Source organism: Ursus americanus, chromosome 2 (assembly GCF_024610735.1).
Source record: "Ursus americanus isolate L20-20 chromosome 2, mUrsAme1.1.p, whole genome shotgun sequence".
NCBI classification, from domain to species: Eukaryota; Metazoa; Chordata; class Mammalia; order Carnivora; family Ursidae; genus Ursus; species Ursus americanus.
The window spans coordinates 40,839,465-40,856,381 of record NC_142128.1 but is presented as its reverse complement, the minus strand read 5'-3'; the positions used below and the strand labels follow the sequence as shown (position 1 = coordinate 40,856,381).

General features: G+C 54.5%; 3 protein-coding genes across 8 annotated transcripts; 2 read left to right on the top strand and 1 right to left on the bottom strand.

Moving 5' to 3' along the window:
* Window positions 1-2,102: 2,102 nt before the first annotated feature.
* Window positions 2,103-5,000, top strand: JTB (jumping translocation breakpoint). The gene is made up of 6 exons (XM_045784067.2): window positions 2,103-2,232; window positions 2,321-2,530; window positions 2,711-2,748; window positions 2,948-3,030; window positions 3,988-4,067; window positions 4,466-5,000. Exons 2-6 carry the CDS (start codon window positions 2,448-2,450, stop codon window positions 4,620-4,622), a joined length of 441 nt encoding a protein of 146 aa, XP_045640023.1. The 5' UTR covers window positions 2,103-2,232; window positions 2,321-2,447; the 3' UTR covers window positions 4,623-5,000.
* A 146-nt stretch (window positions 5,001-5,146) lies between these two features.
* CREB3L4 (cAMP responsive element binding protein 3 like 4) lies at window positions 5,147-9,501 on the bottom strand. 3 transcript variants are annotated; one of them, XM_045784064.2, is made up of 10 exons: window positions 8,969-9,501; window positions 8,691-8,862; window positions 8,240-8,483; window positions 7,965-8,083; window positions 6,393-6,485; window positions 6,149-6,255; window positions 5,959-6,027; window positions 5,763-5,847; window positions 5,504-5,600; window positions 5,147-5,375 (listed from the first exon to the last, which is right to left on the bottom strand). In XM_045784064.2, the coding sequence occupies exons 2-10, from the start codon at window positions 8,859-8,861 to the stop codon at window positions 5,182-5,184; spliced, it is 1,179 nt and encodes a 392-aa protein (XP_045640020.2). In that variant the 5' UTR covers window position 8,862; window positions 8,969-9,501; the 3' UTR covers window positions 5,147-5,181. The 3 variants fall into 3 exon arrangements, with proteins under 3 accessions (XP_045640020.2, XP_045640021.2, XP_087710688.1); XM_045784065.2 differs by having other exon boundaries at window positions 9,212-9,501; XM_087854562.1 differs by lacking the exon at window positions 8,240-8,483 and having other exon boundaries at window positions 7,965-8,102; window positions 8,969-9,500.
* Window positions 9,502-12,914: 3,413 nt separating this feature from the next.
* SLC39A1 (solute carrier family 39 member 1) lies at window positions 12,915-16,784 on the top strand. Of its 4 annotated transcripts, none has more exons than XM_045784492.2 (5): window positions 12,915-13,071; window positions 13,238-13,349; window positions 13,607-13,816; window positions 13,988-14,118; window positions 15,214-16,784. In XM_045784492.2, the coding sequence occupies exons 3-5, from the start codon at window positions 13,630-13,632 to the stop codon at window positions 15,868-15,870; spliced, it is 975 nt and encodes a 324-aa protein (XP_045640448.1). In that variant the 5' UTR covers window positions 12,915-13,071; window positions 13,238-13,349; window positions 13,607-13,629; the 3' UTR covers window positions 15,871-16,784. The 4 variants fall into 4 exon arrangements, with proteins under 4 accessions (XP_045640448.1, XP_045640446.1, XP_045640447.1 ...); XM_045784490.2 differs by having other exon boundaries at window positions 13,238-13,357; XM_045784491.2 differs by having other exon boundaries at window positions 13,238-13,357; window positions 13,569-13,816.
* Window positions 16,785-16,917: the final 133 nt, after the last annotated feature.

Below are 16,917 nucleotides of genomic sequence, written 5' to 3'. Positions count from 1 at the left end.
CATAGACGACCGTTTATCAGGATTAATGAAAGTGTCACATTTGGCTTACGCAAAATACTATTAGAAGTTTAATTTACAGATAGGAAGTTCAAGGCACTTCAGAAATCCCCATGCCTGTGGCATGGAAATGGATGGCACAACATGTGGTCAGCAGCAAAGCTTTCCGTGCTGCTGTTTGTTGGTAAAAGACAACACCAGGAAAAAGCCTGACCATGCTGGGAGAACTGTGAAATGATTGAATACATGTATTAAGTACCAAACTTCTATGGCGTAAAGATCAGGCCCCGGCTCTGTAGTCAACAGCCCAGCTGGTGTGCTTTGCTCAAGGTCATGAGGAAAGACTTGCATTCTGTGAATCCCAGGAAGAACACTGACTGACCTCTTCATCACACCCCAGAGCAGAGGTTTTAAAATCCAGTTTAAGCGTAGGGACGTACTCAGTTGCTTGGTGCTATTGGAAGTGAGAGCTTAAGACTCTCACAGCTTGTCAAGAGATGTGGTCAGGTTTGATAAGGAGTAACAGGATTTTAGAAGATTTCAGCCAAACTTTCCTAATAGCTAAAAGGTACTGGAAAATACTCACACCTACTTCCTGTAACATACACCTACTGACATGCGCGAACAGTAGTAACTTAAAGGAACGAGCAAATAGTCACAAGAAAACTAAAGCTCAGTCTCAGCTCCCATCTAATGATCTTTCCACAGTCTGATTGTTCCTGCTCTTGAGGGGCCGGCTCTACATCTGATGGGAAGACAGAATTTATGGGACATAGCACTGGTTATACTCTTAATCCTAAAGTGAAGTGCTGTAGTCCTTAGGGCTGTGGGGTGGAGGAGGCAGCTGTTGTACTTAGGCTAGGAAGACTTCTTGGGAACAGGACAATGTGGGGTAGGGTTAACAAAAACGTCTGGGGACAAGCCCTTTCATCTTGAGAAGTGGGGACAGATTACTACTAGTGACCATATTTATATGAATTTAAGTACCTCCTTGAACTCACGCGGTCTGATTGGGAGGCTGTAAACCTACCTATATGTAAAATTAGGAGGAAAATACGGGCAGAGTTCGATAGTGACTAGTACCAGGCAGTTAAGCATAAACCCAGAGTGCGGGCCCGGTCTCTGCCTTGTAGGTACCTCCGTAGGGAAGTTTAACTGCATGGGGGTGGAAAGCAGGGGTGCATCTGGCCTTGGAAGGGAACGTCTGGGCTCTCCCACTCATTCGCTGGGTGACCTCGGAAGTCACTTATACTCTGAGCTTATTCACAAAATAGGGACAATACCCGACTCTTCCGGATAACTGAAGACCAAAATTACCTAAAAGCTGAATTTAAAAAGTAGGATAGTAATGGGACCCCATGCAATTAGAGGATGAAGGAAACACTTTACTCCACATTTCGTCCGCATCTCGCCAAAAAACCCTGGAAACTGCACGTTCACGTTTCCACTTTAGAGCCTACGGTGAGGCGGACAGCGCCCGCAGTCCCGCCTTGACTCTTCCTGGGACTCCCAGCCCCATGCTCCTCACACGGCGCCAACGGTTCTCCCACGGGCGGGAGCCGGGGCGCGGAGGTCCGAGGCTCTCCCCAGAGCACCGGTCCCGGGAGGCAGTCCCGAGCCAGCGGGACCAGGGCGCCGGCCGCTCGGCCGGGGGAGCGGGCGCTCCTCGCCTCGGGGTCTGAGCTCAGGCCCCGCGCGGGGCGCAGCGATTGCGCAAAACAATTACTCAAAAGTAAGTGAGCTCGCGAGAAGGCGACGCCGCGCCTCGGGAGGAGAAGGTCGCCTCCCTCCTGTGACCATCGGGGCAGGAAGGGGGTCAGGCGGCGGCTTGACGGGCAATTCCAGCGTCTTCCGCGGCAGCGACGGGCCGTTCCTTCCGAGTCGCTGCTCACCTCGCCCAGAATGGGCCAACGGGCGACAGCCCCGGGCGCCTCGCGCCACGCAGGCGGCCTCGGTCCCAGCGAACGCCCGGGAAGGAGCACCAGCCCAACCCAGCCCGCGGCCTGCAGCGGGCCGCCATTCACGCGCCTGCGCCGAGCCGCCCAGCAGCTAGACCCCTCCCGGGTCCCGGCATCCCCCGCGGCCGCGGCATTTCCCCCGCGCCTCTCCCCGCCCCCCGCGGGTCCGGCGTCCTCCGCGGGGCAAGATGGCCGCTACAGGGACGGCGCCGGAGGTGACGGGGCGCTAAACCGTACGCCCTGCGGCCTTTCCCGAAGGCCGTGCGGGTCCGAAGAAGTGAGCTCACAGCCCAGTCCAACAAATGCGTGTTGGCTTTTCTTGCCGTCTCCATGGGGACGTCCCAGTAATGCCTTTGCCCTGATAGGCAGTCCCAGCATTCCGCAGCCCTGACCTGGAACCTCCCGGAGGGCTGCAGCGTAAGCGCTCCGACCGAGGCACGAGGCCAGTCAAGCAAGTCCGTCTGTCCCGACAGGCGCGACCCTGAGCACTCCATGCCTGCGGGCGGAGGAAGGGGTGGCCTCCCCCAGGGCAGCCACCTCTGTTGGTTGCTCTGTGCTTTCACCTTAAAGCTCTGGTGAGGAGAGGCTGAGGGCTGGGGAAAAGAAGGGGCGGGAGGATCGGGTCGTCCCCGCCCCTGGGGGGTGCGGTGGGGGCAGGGAGTGAGAGAGCCTGCACCGCGGAGGTGGGAAGTTCCCTGTTTTCTGGCTTCTGATTTGTGCCTCCCCACCCCCCACCCTCCTCCCTCCGGCTGCAGCCAAGCCGAGGCTCCTGAGCGGGCGGAGAAGCTGTCAGGTGGGTGATGGTGTGGTAACCCGACACCCCCATAGTGTTTTCTTTTGACGTCCTCCCATTTACCCGGAGCACAGGTGGGAAAGGGTGGCGCCACGTGGCAGGAGGGCGTTCAGCTGTGCTGGGAAGTTGAATGGGCAGCACCTTCGGGAGAAATATTTTCTGAATGAGGTCTGGGGCTGGCATTTCTCTCCCTTTTTAGTGAGTACCTCAAATTTGCCGTGCTGGCTGGTGGAAGAGTTTGTGGTGGCAGAAGAATGTGCTCCGTGTTCTAATTTTCAGGCTGTGAGTATTTATTCTGTCTCCCGTTTTGGTTACATCTACTCAGTTTAAGTGCGCCGTTGCATCGTCTTTTTGTATTTTTCCTTGCAGTCTCAGTGTATGTTCACATCTGAACTTGTTTTTCTTCTGAAAATGTGCCCTTTCCTAAGTTAATGGTAATATTTGGCTAATAATCATGTTCATTTAAAAAAAAAAATCTTATTTTTAGGGGCGTCTGGATGGCTCAGTCAGTTGAGCCTCCTTGACTTCGCTTGGGTGGTGATCTCAGGGTCGTGTCCCTTATTGTGGGGCTCTGGGCTCATGCTTGACATTCTCCCTCTCTCTCTCACTCCCCTGGCTCGTGTGCCCTTACTCTATCTAAATCTTTAAAGGTTTTTTAAAAATCTGTAATTATTACAAATGGGTTTTTTGTCTTGTTTTAGATTTTATTTGCAAGAGAGCTTTCGCACAATCCGGGGCGGGGAGGAGGCTGGGCAAAGGGAGAGGGAGAAGTAGTCTCCCCAGCCAGCAGGGAACCCGAGTGGGGCTCAATCCCCGGACCCTGGGATCCTGACCTGCACCGAAGGCAGATGCCCAACCGACTGAGCCACCCAGTTGCCCCTAAAGATTTTATTTTTAAGTAAGCTCTACACCAATGTGGGGCTGGAGCTCATAACCATGAGATTAAGAGTCATGTGCTGACTGAGCCAGCCAGGCACCCCAGTCATGATCATTTTTAATCCAGTAGGCTCTGGAACCTGTCCCTGTCTCTCTTAGACTATTGCCTCTGAAGTGTTCTTTCCAGTATGTTTATTATCAGGCAACCAATACATCCACCCTCTCCATTAGAACTCTTTGTTGGTTCTCTGTTGCCCATCAGCTCTGAGCCATAGCAATTAGGCGCTCGCCCCTTCTGAATGGCAGTCTTTCTGCTTTTGCTGTCCTTTTCTGACATGTGCTTTGGTCTTTTTCTCCTGACAGAAAACCACCCCTGAGTGTGGTTCCACAGGGTACGTGGAGAAAATCACATGCAGCTCATCGAAGAGGAATGAATTCAAAAGGTAAGTGTTGTTTCTCATCTTGAAACCTACTAAATCACCTCTTTTGTTCTTGTGATTTTAGGCAGACCAATAGCCCCGCATCTTTCTGTCTGGAGGTAGCGTGGCATATTGGAAGAGGGGGGAATCAAAGTATTTGAACCCAACTTCCAGCTCTACTTCTCAGCACTGTATCATTGGTCTTATTTTCTCATTAGTAGAATTGGTTAATACCAGCTCTGTTTACCTCATTAGAAATGATATATTTGAGTGGAATTTGTGTAGGGTAAACCTGTTAGAAGGCTGACTGTGGCTTCCTTTTTTCCCCTCAGATGCATCTTGGTTAGGCTTCACTAGAAGGGAGATTGGAGGGAGAGGTGGTCCAGCCTTCCCTGGAAATAACTGTTTCTTCCTACTCTTAGCTGCCGCTCAGCTCTGATGGAACAACACTTATTCTGGAAATTCGAAGGGGCCATCGTGGGTGTGGCCTTGGTCTTCGCTTGCCTTGTCATCGTTCGTCAGCGACAGTTGGACAGAAAAGCTCTGGAAAAGGTCCGGAAGCAAATCGAGTCCATATAGCTACCTTCCACTCTTTGATAGGGGTCTTAGGGATTGTACCTCAGACACAGCAGGATGAACGGACGCGTGCCCTTCGTTCTTGGGAACTTGTGGTGGCACCTCCTTCTCTGTGTCTTGTCTAGATCATTAATAAGCAAAATGTAGAATTTTCTTCTCTATTATAATTTGGTTTGGGACAGGAAGTCCTGGTGGCAGAAATGGGATAGCAACTTTAGACCCCAGTTTACCAACTACCTATCTTCCCCTTCTTCTGGTACTTACTTAAAATTTTCAGGATATAATTTCAGCAAAAAAGTTTATTTCTCAATAAACCAAAACCTCTGTTTTCCCCCAACCCTAACCCCAAAGAAAAAATAAAATTGCAGATGTATAACAAAAGTGCCTGAAACGCCTCCTCATGTAGCCTGGGCCTCAGGGTACAGACACTTAGGGTGTCCTGAAATGATTCAAACCCCTGAGGCCAAAGAACTCTGAATGGGAATCCCAGGGGGGAACCAGAGCCATGGGGGATCCTGGATTCCTTATTGCAGTTGGGAAGTGGGCTGGAAAATGTTCCAGCTCACATCTCATCTGCATGCAGGACCGTTCTGATATGCCCACTGGAGCCTGTCTTGCCTCCCATCTTCTCAAGCAGGGTCCTTGTTGAGCCATTTACATCCTTGGCCCTAGGTGGCCCCTCCAGTCTGGACTGTACCACTGTGGTCTCCAAATTTTCTGTCATGTCCTTGTGAGTCAGGATATTTCTGGAAATCACTGTGGGGTGAAAGAGAAAGGGCAGTAATAGGGTGCTGCCTTGGGTGGGGCATCCTAGACAGGACAGGACCTCCCTCCCACCTCTTGACTACCCCGAAAAACAGAGCCCCACGCTGCCCCTGCCTCACCTCCATGCGGCTGGTGATCCTCAGTCCCAGCTTCCCGGAGACCCTGCAAGGGGCTGACACTGGGCAGGATGATGAGAGCCAGAGAAAAAAGAAGGATCTAGAGAAAGCAAAAGGACACTTGGGCTGTGGGGACGCTAAAGGAAGGGACCCAAGGGCAGCATGAACAGAGGGCAGTTGGAGTCATCAGGGATCGGAAGGTGGGTATGGTACGGAGTAGGGGTATCGGTGGAAGTGGGAGGAGATGGGAAGGAGATAGTACCAGAACACAAGTGCTGGTCTGGGCAGCTTTGTTGGAGGTTTGGGCAATGAGCATCTGCAGCTGGCGGAGCTGAGTTACCAGGGAGCTGGGGAAGGAGGAATGAAGAGTCAGCTGTCCTGGGAGCCGGGGCCCAGGATTGGTGCCCGTGTGTGCCACACGCCTTTCCCCCCAAGGCGCACACTATGCTTTCACTTACATATTGTGTCTCTCCAGCTCCTGGACTTTTTTCTGTAGTTCCTGGTTCTGTGCAGAACAGGCAGCCGCCCTAGGGAGTGTGGAAAGGCAGGACAGTCTGCAATCAGGTGGTCCCTGACCTTGCCTGCCTTGGTAAGGAAGGAGGCCCAGACGTGGCCCACAGGGGGCCAGACGTGTAACTCCAGACATACCTACTCTCTAGCCCGTCGATGTACTCTTTCTTCCGTCGCCGACTGTCCTGAGCTGACTGCTTGTTACGGATCTTCCTCCTGACCTTCTTGAGGGCCCTCTCCTCTGCCTAGGGGCCCAGGGTGTGTCAGTCCTGGGCCCTTAACCTCCCTCAACTCCCCACTTGCCCCTGTAATCCTGGCTTTTCAGAGGCCATGATGGGGCCACTGGGTTGGGGTTGAGACGCCCTTTGGGGAAGCATGTTACCTTGGTGAGAGGCAGATGAGTGGGCAGGGAAACCCCTTCCTGTCCCAGCAGACGCTTCTCTTCCTCTGTCAGGAACAAGGTTTGACAGGGCAGCTGGTGGAGAACAGAGAAGATAGATGAGAGATCAGAGGGAAGAGGGTCTTCCCTTTCCTATCACCCAAGGCCACTCCCCCTGCATGCCTTCTGGGGAGAGTTTCCCATTTGCACTAAGGAATAAGTAACCACGAAATGAAGTGAGGGAAGGGACCTTCATTCAGACAGGCTCTGGACCAAGCCAAAGGGGCCTCCTGGGGCTGCGAAGGGAGAGAAGAGGGCTTGCGTTACATCCTTTGCCCCCAGACTTAGGACCTTGGCACTCTGAGCAAACTAGGGAGGGCTTGTTCTGGTCCACACCTCCCCAAACCTTAAGGGTATTTGAAGACAGGGAGGAACTCACTAAGGCAGGGTTTGCTTAATCTCACAGCAAGCAAATGATTCACTTTTACCCGTTAACTTCAATTTGGCAGAGCAGAGCACGTTGTCTCATCAGGGTCACCCTCAGGGAGCTCCCTGGAGGCAGTGACCCATTTTCCCTCAGGGTCTGAGCCCCACTTTCAAGCCCCACTTTCAAGACTGAAGTTCTGTCTCCTCTCAAAGAACTCCCAAGGGCCACCAGACTCCGCGGCTTCTCGGAACACAGTATGTGGGGCAGGTAGATGACATCTGGTGAACCTGAGCCTGTCAACTGAGTAAACCTGCCTTTCTGATACTCCTTTTTGAAATGCTTATGCTTCACTTTGACTTCAAAGGAATTTGTTCCTGCTGTTGGCTCCTGATGGTCTTTGGCTTTTAGCCAAACCATTTCTTGTCTTCTTGCCTTTTCCTGATGATCCCTTCTTGCTCCCCTGAAGCCACAAACTCCCCAGTGTTTTGATGAGAATGCAAGCCTAGAAGCATTGGACTTCTTAAGGTCCCTCAATTCTGAGCTGCTTGGCTTGGACTCGGGTCCCAACTTCAACTGGCGGGAAGGCTAGAACCTCTTCCCTATGTTTTGCACACAAGCAGTTCTTTCCAGTGACTGTTGGGTCAATAGTGACCTGAGCAAGACCCTCTTCTCACCCCCCCCCCCCCCCCCGCAGAAAGCAGTCCAGCCTTCCAAAAGCACCCGAGGTGTTACCCCCTGGGCAGTGGGCACAGCCGCACAGTTGTCCCAGTGGAAACAGGTGCAGTTGCTTCTCCTACACCCTGTGCCTCCTAACAGGATGGATTCCCAGGCAGCCCATCCCACTCCATATCCTGACCTGTGGCTGAGTAAACTGCACACAAGGTCTGGGCTTTCTCCCAGGCCATCCCCAGATTCCCTCACCCTACCTTCTCCTTAATTAAGTCATCACCACCTTACCTCTAAAGGCTTCTGTCTCCCTTGTCCTTTCCTGCTCTTAAAGTTGCTCATGCCTCTCTGATCTTCAGGCCCCCCAAAATTGGGGCAAAGAGTTTAGCATCAGTTTCCCCCTCCCTCAACCCCTTTCCCCATTTATGTGGGTACATATCTCTGTATCCAGGAGTACTGGATCTGGCTGACTGAAGACTCACTAGGGTCGCAGGAGGCACTGGGTTTACAGTGCCCTCTCTGGGCAGGGTGTGAGCGTGAGCAAGGGGCAGCTCGCGGACCGTGCAGGCATCAGGCACCATAAGTCGTGGGCTCCGCTGATCTGAGGGAGACACAGGTGGCTAGGAGAAAGGAGATGAAGGGTATACCCTAATGGCAGCAGGGCCTGGGGAGAGGCACAGGTTGAGGAAACCCTTTAGTCCCAGGACCAGGGCTGGACCTGAAAGGCCACTGTCCCCTTCCCACAAAGAACACTGACCTAGCTGGAGAGAGATGAGCCCTACAGCTGGCCCAGCTTCCCCTTGCACCCTCTCCAGGCCCCCTGCCTCATAGACAACCTCATAGAGAGCAGGGGAACTGGGTGCTTTGGGGGCAGGACTGTCTGGATGGCCAGGGTCCTCGGAGATCCCGCTGTCACTGCCAGGAGATGCTTCGGAGCAGTACACCTCATTGGGATCAATGAGAAGCTTCAGGAAATCTTCAGGCTCACTCTCTCGAAGGCCCTACAGCACAAGAGAGCGTGTATGCGTACAGAGAGGAGTTCTGGAGAGCTACCTGACATCAGACCCAGATCCGTCCCGCTTCAACTTCAGTCCCTGTGTCCTTGGACATGGGGGTAGTTACAACTCCTGTCCCTCTTAGGGGCTTGGTGTCCAGATGTCTCTCCTCACAGCTGTGTCGGCCCACCCCCACCTGCGTTCCTCACTCACACAGCCACGGCTGCCGCTGGGCCCCCAGCCTCGAAGCCCCTGTTCTTGGAGCTTAGTCCCTGGGACCTCTGGAGGGGGGCAGTGCAGTCCCAGCTCCAGGAAGGCTCCTGTGGAAACCTCTTCTGGGGGCTCCAGCCACACATCCAGCAGGTCGGGGGTTCGGAAGTCCATTCTGCAGGGAGAGTTGCGGGAGGATGAGAGCACCCTCCCCACGCAGCTGCTGGGTTCCCCCTTCCTCACCTGCCACCCGAGTGTCTCCCATCACCCTCCTTCCTCACCCGGCAATCTCGCCTCCGGCCTTATCTCTGCTTCAGACGAACGGGCCCACCGCCGCCTTGCCCGTTCCGAAGAGCACAGCCCTGCCAAGCCGGCCCAGCCCGCGGGCCGCCGGGAACACCGCCGCCCCTCTTCCCTCCAGGATCTCGCATCCTGGACCGGCCCAGCCAAGCCCCGCCCCCAGCCTGACACCGGGAGTGCAAAGTGGGTTGCCCCTGGCCGGGAGCCACGGCGGGGGCCTGCACCTGCGAGCTGGGGGTTGGGAGCCTAGGCGTCCGCAAACCGGACTTCAGGAAGGCACAGGCAGCCTCGCCCTCTCTGCCTCAGTTTCTCCTAGCGACAGCAAATCTTCCTGAGAGTTTGGGGACTCTTCAGGGAAGGACGGCGATGGGCGTGACCGGAGCACACGAAGTGCCTGTTTTCCTGCCGTCACTTGTGTCAGAGGAGCGCACGACAGGCTGGAAAACAAAACCGGAAAGCGGTGACCCGACCGCCCGTGAGTTGCGGAGGCATCCCCTCCCCAGCCCCGAGGCTCTCTTTCCACTCTTGGGTCTGATTGGACGCAAGAGGTTTGAGGGGCAGGACATGGAGCCAATGGGAGTGCCTACTCGAGGCAGGCTACGCGCTGACTGGTCGAGGGGCTGCCGAGGGGGGCGGGGTACCGCGGTGGCCCGCTGGGGAGGACTCCGAGGTCCCAGGGCTGCGACGCCGGGGGCAGGTGCGGGGAAGCTGGCGAGTTCCGAGGTCGCGGGGGCGGGGAGCGTCCGCCTTTGCTTCCGCTGGCCGCGTGACTGCCAAGCCCTGGTTAGGACCCAGGCGAGGGTGACTAGCCTGTTGGCCCAGCTGGAGCTTTGAGCGCGGACGGTCGCGCCCATCTGCATCTGCGCGTTGGCTGCTGTGTCCACGCTCACGGGACTCCGGCAACTGGCGGGGTGGGGACGAGGAGCTGGGAAACTGAAAGGTTAAAAAGGCATTGGGGTTTGGTGTGGGAATTTGTCTTATTATTTGGGTGTAATTACCAACAGTAGTATGTGTCCTGCATTTATATAGCTCACAAAATGTTTTCATAAGCATTGTTCTCGCATTTAATCCCTGGAGTAGACAGGGCAGGTAATATTTTACTAACTTCACAGATGAAGAGGCAGAGATCCGTGATTAGAATATAGTGATACCAAAACTCAGGATTGTTGGCCTTGGGCTAGTGACTGATGGAGCAGGAATTCATTTCAAATATAGTTATGGAGTTACCCTCGGTGAATAAAGCAGGAAAGTTTGGGGTGTGGATCCAGAATTCAAACTGGTATTCTCCTGAAAATTGCACGCGCTGAGGGTAAAGACAGGAACAGGATTTAATATTTATTGAAGAACTATTAGATGGTCAGGCATTTTCACATTACTCATATACTTCTCGTAGCAAGTCATAGCTGGAAGAGAGAAGTAACTTTCTCAAGGTTACTCTGTAAGTAGAACCGAGGTTTGGATGCCTGAGCCTACATTCTTTGCACTACTATGCTAAGCTATCTTGCTGGGGCTTTCTTGAATTTCCTGCTCATCTTCCTGCATCTTCCTGCATTCAAAGCAGGCTTCCCAGAGTGATGTAGAGCTCTAAGGAAAGCAGAGCTGTCCTTGCCTTGATCTTTCCTAGACCAAGAAAGGTTTCAAAGGGCTTCCTGCAGGTTGCATGTGCAGAGATGATTACGAGGAAAATATAATCAGCTTCCACTAATTAGAACTGAAAGGAACCTCTGGCATCATCTTCTAGTCTGACTTCCCTCTTTCACCTGCTTTATCAAGTTCCTGAGAGGGAAAATGACTTGCTTCAGGTCACACATCAAATTAAGGTAGAGAGATGCCTGGCTGGCTCAGCCAGTGGAACATGCAACTTTTGATCTCAGGGTTGTGAGTTCAAGCCCCACGTTTGGCATAGACCTTACTTTAAGAAAAAAATTTAAAAAATACATTAAAAAATTAATATTAAAAAACAAATTGGGGTGCCTGGGTGGCTCAGTTGGTTAAGCGTCTGACTCTTGATTTCGGCTCAGGTCATGATCTCAGGGTCCTGGGATCGAGTCCCACATTGGGCTCTGCCCCCAGCAGGGAGACTGCTTCAGGATTCTCTCTCTCAGTCTGCCTCTCTCTCTGCTCACTCTCTCTTTCTCAAATAAATAAAATCTTTTTAAAAAAATAAAGGTAGAGCTGGGACAAGTACCCAGGTATCCTGTCTCCCAGTCCATGATTCCTTGTTAATGTTACTAATGACCAATAATCTTAAGGGGCGCCTCGGTGACACAGTTGGTTAGGCATCCAACTCTTGGTTTCTGCTCAGGTCATGATCTCCAGGTCTTGGGATCAAGCCCTGTGTCAGGCTTTGTGTTCAGTGTTGACTCAGATTCTCTCTCCCTTTCCTTCTGCCCCTCCCACTCATGCTGTCTCTGTCTCTAAAATAAATAAATAAATCTTTAAAAAAAATAGTCTTGAAAGCATAATTTACCACAAACTGCAGCATGCACAACATTCTCTCAAATAATTTGGAGTTTCCTCTTTTTAAAAATTAAAAAAAAAATTTTTTAAAGATTTTATTTATTTATTTGACAGAGAAACAGCCAGAGAGAGAGGGAACACAAGCAGGGGGAGTGGGAGAGGAAGAAGCAAGCTTCCCAGCAGAGCAGGGAGCCCGACGCGGGGCTCAATCCCAGGACTCTTGGATCATGCCCTGAGCCGAAGGCAGATGCTTAACTGAGCCACACAGGCTCCCCTAAATTTTTATTTATTTATTTGAGAGAGCAGGCACACACGCAAGCCTGGGGGAGGGGCAAAAGGAGAGGGAGAAGCAGGCTCCCAGGACCCTGGGATCATGACCTGAGCTGAAGGCAGACGCTTAACTGACTGAGTTACCCAAGCGCCCCGGTGTTTCCTCTTAACAGTAATTTTTACCTTTAAGAGCCTGGAACAGCAACGACAATTTTTTTCTTTTCTGCAATAATAATTATTAAATGATGGTACAGTACTATCCCATTTCACTTATCCTGATCTTAAAGTCCTATCTGATTCCTTTCTCCTGGGCTCGCTCCCTCAAAAAGTCCTCACATTCCCTCTTTTCTCAAGGAAGTTGAGGGCCTCCATTTCCAGAGCCTCAGAGACATTACTCCCAGGTCTTCTTGAGACAATGAGGTCTTTTCGCCTTTGCAAAGACTGGGATGAGCCCCCTTCTTCATTTCCTCTTTTACATCCTACCCTCCCATGAGGTTAGAGGAAGATTCTGATAGCACAGGGAATGTGGGTCAAAGGATCCAGGCTAAGGAAACAATGAGGGTCCTGAGTTGAAAATACTTTGGTGTAATCTAGGAACAGAAAACAGAAGGGAGGCCGGCAGGGCTTGGGGGAGAGGAGTCGCAGAGTTCAAGGTGAGTTTGGAGAGAACCTGGTTCGTGCCCTGAGGCGTGGTAAGGGTGGTCACTGGGCAGGGTTTGGGCCACCCCTCGGCTGGGTCCCCCCAGGTCCCGGCACACTCCCAGAGAAGACGGAAGGCTGCGCTGAAGTGCGCTCAGGCCACTGGTAGTCAAGAAGGGGTTATTTTCAAGAAACGCCCTCTCTTTGCCATTTGCCTTTCCCAATTCTGCCTGGTCTCTCTCCCTTTGCTGTGGGTGCCGGAGAGGGAAGTCAAGCAAGGAAGTCAGTCCTAAGAAGAGAATGTTTTCCCTCTGGCGCCAAGGTGCGCAGAAGGGGTCCGAGAGAGAGCTGAGAAGACGCTACCCAAGACCAGGAAGAACACCTCAGCGGTGCGGAGCGGAAGACTTGGGAACGCGGGGTGGGCCTGGACTCCCGCCTCGCCCGCTGCGTTCTAGCTTCCGGCCAGCCCGGCCAGCCCGACAGCCCCGCGGCGCCCCAGGCCCGCAGCCCCTGGGCCCGCCCCCTCGCAGCCTCGCACCGCCCCCGCCAGCCGGCCCGCCGGCCTCTGATTGCCCCCAGAGCACGTCACTCCGGCCGGGCCCCGCCCTCCGGGCGCCGTCATTGGCCGGCGGCGGCGGGGAGGCGGGACGCGGCGGGGCGGGGTCCTGAGTCGCGGCGGAACACGGCGGCTACGCCGGAGGGGGACCCTGGCGAGGTGAGTGTGCGCCCCGGCCGTGCGGGCTGGGCGGCTTGGGCGCCCGCCGCGACCCCGGTGCCTGGGGCCCCTGGCGGTGGCCGTCTGCCCGCCGCTCTCCGCTTCCGGCGCGGCGCCGGGGAAACGGGAGCGGGGAGTGATCCAGCCCCAAACTCGCCCTGCCCAGGTGGCCCACGAAGCTCCCCGCGACACCTCTGCGCAGCCCGACCCTCTCGGCTCCGTCCGCTCCCTCCTGCGGGGGGCCCGGCCTCTCCTCTCCCGGGAGGACCGAGCTCCAGGTGAAAGGGTAATGAGACATCCACACCGCCCCGACGCCGGATCCCCCTCGCGGGGTCCCCGAATGAGCCATCTGACGGGGCGCAGTTTGCGGGGGAAGGGGACCGTTCCCAGTCCAGGAGTGCATGGGTCACACCGGGCTGGGGAGGTCGGAGGGCGGCAGGGTGAGGGAGCTCCCCTCTGCTGACCAGCTCTCCCCTCTGCTTGACCCCATCTCCAAGTGACCATTGCCGCCCTCGTTTTGTCTTCGGTCCGACAGTTGTTGGAGCAGCTACAGCCACCATGGGGCCCTGGGGAGAGCCAGAGCTCCTGGTGTGGCGCCCGGAGGCCGTGGCCTCGGAGCCCCCAGGGCCCGTGGGGCTGGAGGTGAAAATGGGGGCCCTGGTGCTGCTGCTCTTGCTCACGCTCCTCTGCAGTCTGGTGCCCATCTGCGTGCTGCGCCGGCCTGGGGCCGGCCCGGAAGCCTCGGGTGAGCCTCTCCTGTCCCTGCTGCCTCCTAGGCTTGGGTTAGGGAGGGCCCTGGGCGCTGAGGACGTTCCCCCTAAAGAGGGGAAGGCCAGAGTGACCATTGCTTGGGTTGGGGCAGTGAGGCTTGCGGGGGTTCATTGCTCACTCCTGTCCGTGCTCCACTCCTGTCCAGCCTCCCGCCAAAAAGCCTTGAGCCTAGTAAGCTGCTTCGCCGGGGGTGTCTTTCTGGCCACCTGTCTTCTGGACCTACTGCCTGACTACTTGGCTGCCATAGATGAGGCCCTAGCAGCCCTGCACGTGACGGTGAGCCCTTGCTGCTGCATGTGACCCTGTGTGTGGGGGTGCGTTCAGTCAACCTGGTGGAGAGGTGGCTCGATCGGATCTCTTCCTGGGACGCTCCATGACCGTGTGACAGGCGCCTAGCGTGGGACCCTGTGAATTGTGCTTTTTAGTTATGGGGCGTAACTCTTCCTGGGTGCTCCCCTTTGCCCCCAGCCCCTCTGTGACTGCTCTGCACTCACTGGGACACTGAGAGGAGCCTCTTACCAGGCATGTGATCTGTTCTGTGAGTTTCTCAGTCCCAGCCTCCAAGAATCATCTTCATGTTCACACCACTTTGCTGAAGGGGTTGGCAGTAGAGGACCCTACAGGCCTGGGAAGGGTGGGAGCCCTGGAGTTCTGACCAAAAATGCCATAACCCAAGGAAGCAGGATGTGAAGATGGTCAAGGACACAGCATAGGAAAGTCTCATGGGAAAAACTGAGACAGTTGTGTGGAGGTGCCGGGAAGGCACCCTGTGTTCTTCCTCTTCCTAAGACTGGGGAAGTAACACAGGATGTACCTTCTGGGACTGAGTGACCTGTGGCCCCGTGTGACTATGTGTAAATCTGAATGGCCCCGTGATAGCATGTGTGTGTGAGCGTTTGCTGAGGTGGGCAACATGGGATCCCGTGTGTGTGTGTGTGTGTGTGTGTGTGTGCACACGCCTGCGTGTCACGCTTTGTGTAATCTGTGTCAGTCACTCAGCTGGGGGTGGTTTTGCGCCCCCTTCACAGGAAACATTTGGTAGTGTCTGGAGACATTTTTGGTTGTCACAGCCTGGGGGAAGGAAGGCTTTGTGTTTGCTCTTGGCATCTAACGGGTACAGGCTAGGGACGCTGTTACATACCCTACCGAGCATAGGAGAGCCCTCCAAAATGAAGAATTATCCAGCCCAAATTTTTAATAGTGCCAAAGTTGAGAAACGGTCTATAGGTAGTACTGCAAGTGACACTATAATGTTTGTGTAATTGAGAGTAGCCCTGCATCTTTGGGGGACTCCTTGAGACTCTGAATTTGACTCCTCTTCCCCATTCGTGGCCTGTCTCCTGAACTTCTTGCTGCCCTATCTGCCCACAGCTCCAGTTCCCCCTACAAGAGTTCATCTTGGCAATGGGCTTCTTCCTGGTCCTGGTGATGGAGCAGATCACACTAGCTTACAAGGAGCAGTCAGGGCCACCACCTCGAGAGGAGACGAGGGCTCTGCTGGGAACAGCAAATGGTGGGCCACAGCACTGGCATGATGGGCCAGGGGTCCCACAGGCAGGTGGAGCCCCAGCAGCCCCCTCAGCCCTGCGTGCCTGTGTACTGGTTTTCTCCCTGGCCCTGCACTCAGTGTTTGAGGGACTGGCGGTGGGGCTGCAGCGAGACCGGGCTCGGGCCATGGAGCTGTGCCTGGCTCTGCTGCTCCACAAGGGTGTTCTGGCAGTCAGCTTGTCCCTGCGGCTGCTACAGAGCCGTCTGCGAGCGCAAGTGGTAGCTGGCTGTGGGATCCTCTTCTCATGCATGACACCCCTGGGCATTGGGCTGGGTGCAGCTCTGGCAGAGTCGGCTGGGCCACTGCACCAGCTGGCCCAGTCTGTGCTGGAGGGCATGGCAGCTGGCACCTTTCTCTATATTACCTTCCTGGAAATCCTGCCCCAGGAGCTGGCCGCTTCTGAGCAGAGGGTCCTCAAGGTCATCCTGCTGCTCGCAGGCTTTGCCCTGCTCACTGGCCTGCTCTTCATCCAAGTCTAGGGGCTCCAGGTGCCCTGACCTTCCTTGCCTTCCCCAGTGTATGAGAATAAGGAGTGGGGAAGGGAGGACTGAGGATCAAAGGGTTCTCTGGGAGATAGGGATGGAGTCTTTGGGACTATCTGACCAATGAGAGGGATGTGGTAGACAAGAGCTTGGCCCCAACAGAGAAGGGATAGTCAGATCACTAAAAACATGATCAGTGATTCATATTGGGGAAGACACTGAGTGCTAGAATGCTGGGTCAGACACTACATACAGGGACGAGCTGACAATGGGAGGGCTTGGGGCAGGTACCCAGCTGCTGTGGGATGGAGGTGTAGAGAAGGCACAGCCCAGAGTCAGCAGTCCTGCTGGTTCTAGCCCATTTCAGCCCTCTGTCACTTGGGGTGAAGTGGACTCCTACTTTTCTTAGCTCGTACTCTATCTCCCGCTTCCCTTCTCCCAGGGGACTAGCGCCAAATGGCCTCTTCCTGCCAGTTTAGGTACCTTCTCTGGCTCTTATAGTCCTTCTCACTTCTCTGTTTTTTAAAGTGCCAAATAAATCCCTTTCCTCTTTGTCAAAAAGCACAGTGATGGCCCTGAACCCTGCCCAGCACCTCAGCGGAGGGGCCCTGCTTGCTCTTTAGTTGGAGGCAGCCGTGTTTGCTGAGTTGAGGTTGGGGGAGGGTTGCCAGAGCTATGGCCCCCACCACGACTGCACCCTAGGAGTACTGAATATGGACATGGTGCCCCATGCCCAGATGAGAAATACTGAGCTGCCAAACTTTTTTATACCAGAGGAGCCCAAGGGGAAGGCTCACCCCCAGCTATTTTTGGGGAGGGAGGGCTGTGGATAGAGCCATGTTCTCTAGAATCTATTTTACTAACTGACCTGTTTTGGGACTTGTTACCCAAATAAAAGATGTTTCTATACATTTGTACAGTGTCTGATTCATTTGTCTTGGGCAAGGGGTGGGCACGTTGCCAGTCTGAGTCCCACACGTTTATACCTGTTTTAATATCCCTGCTGTTTAATATCCCTGTTTTCATTCAGGTTCCGTAGTCCCA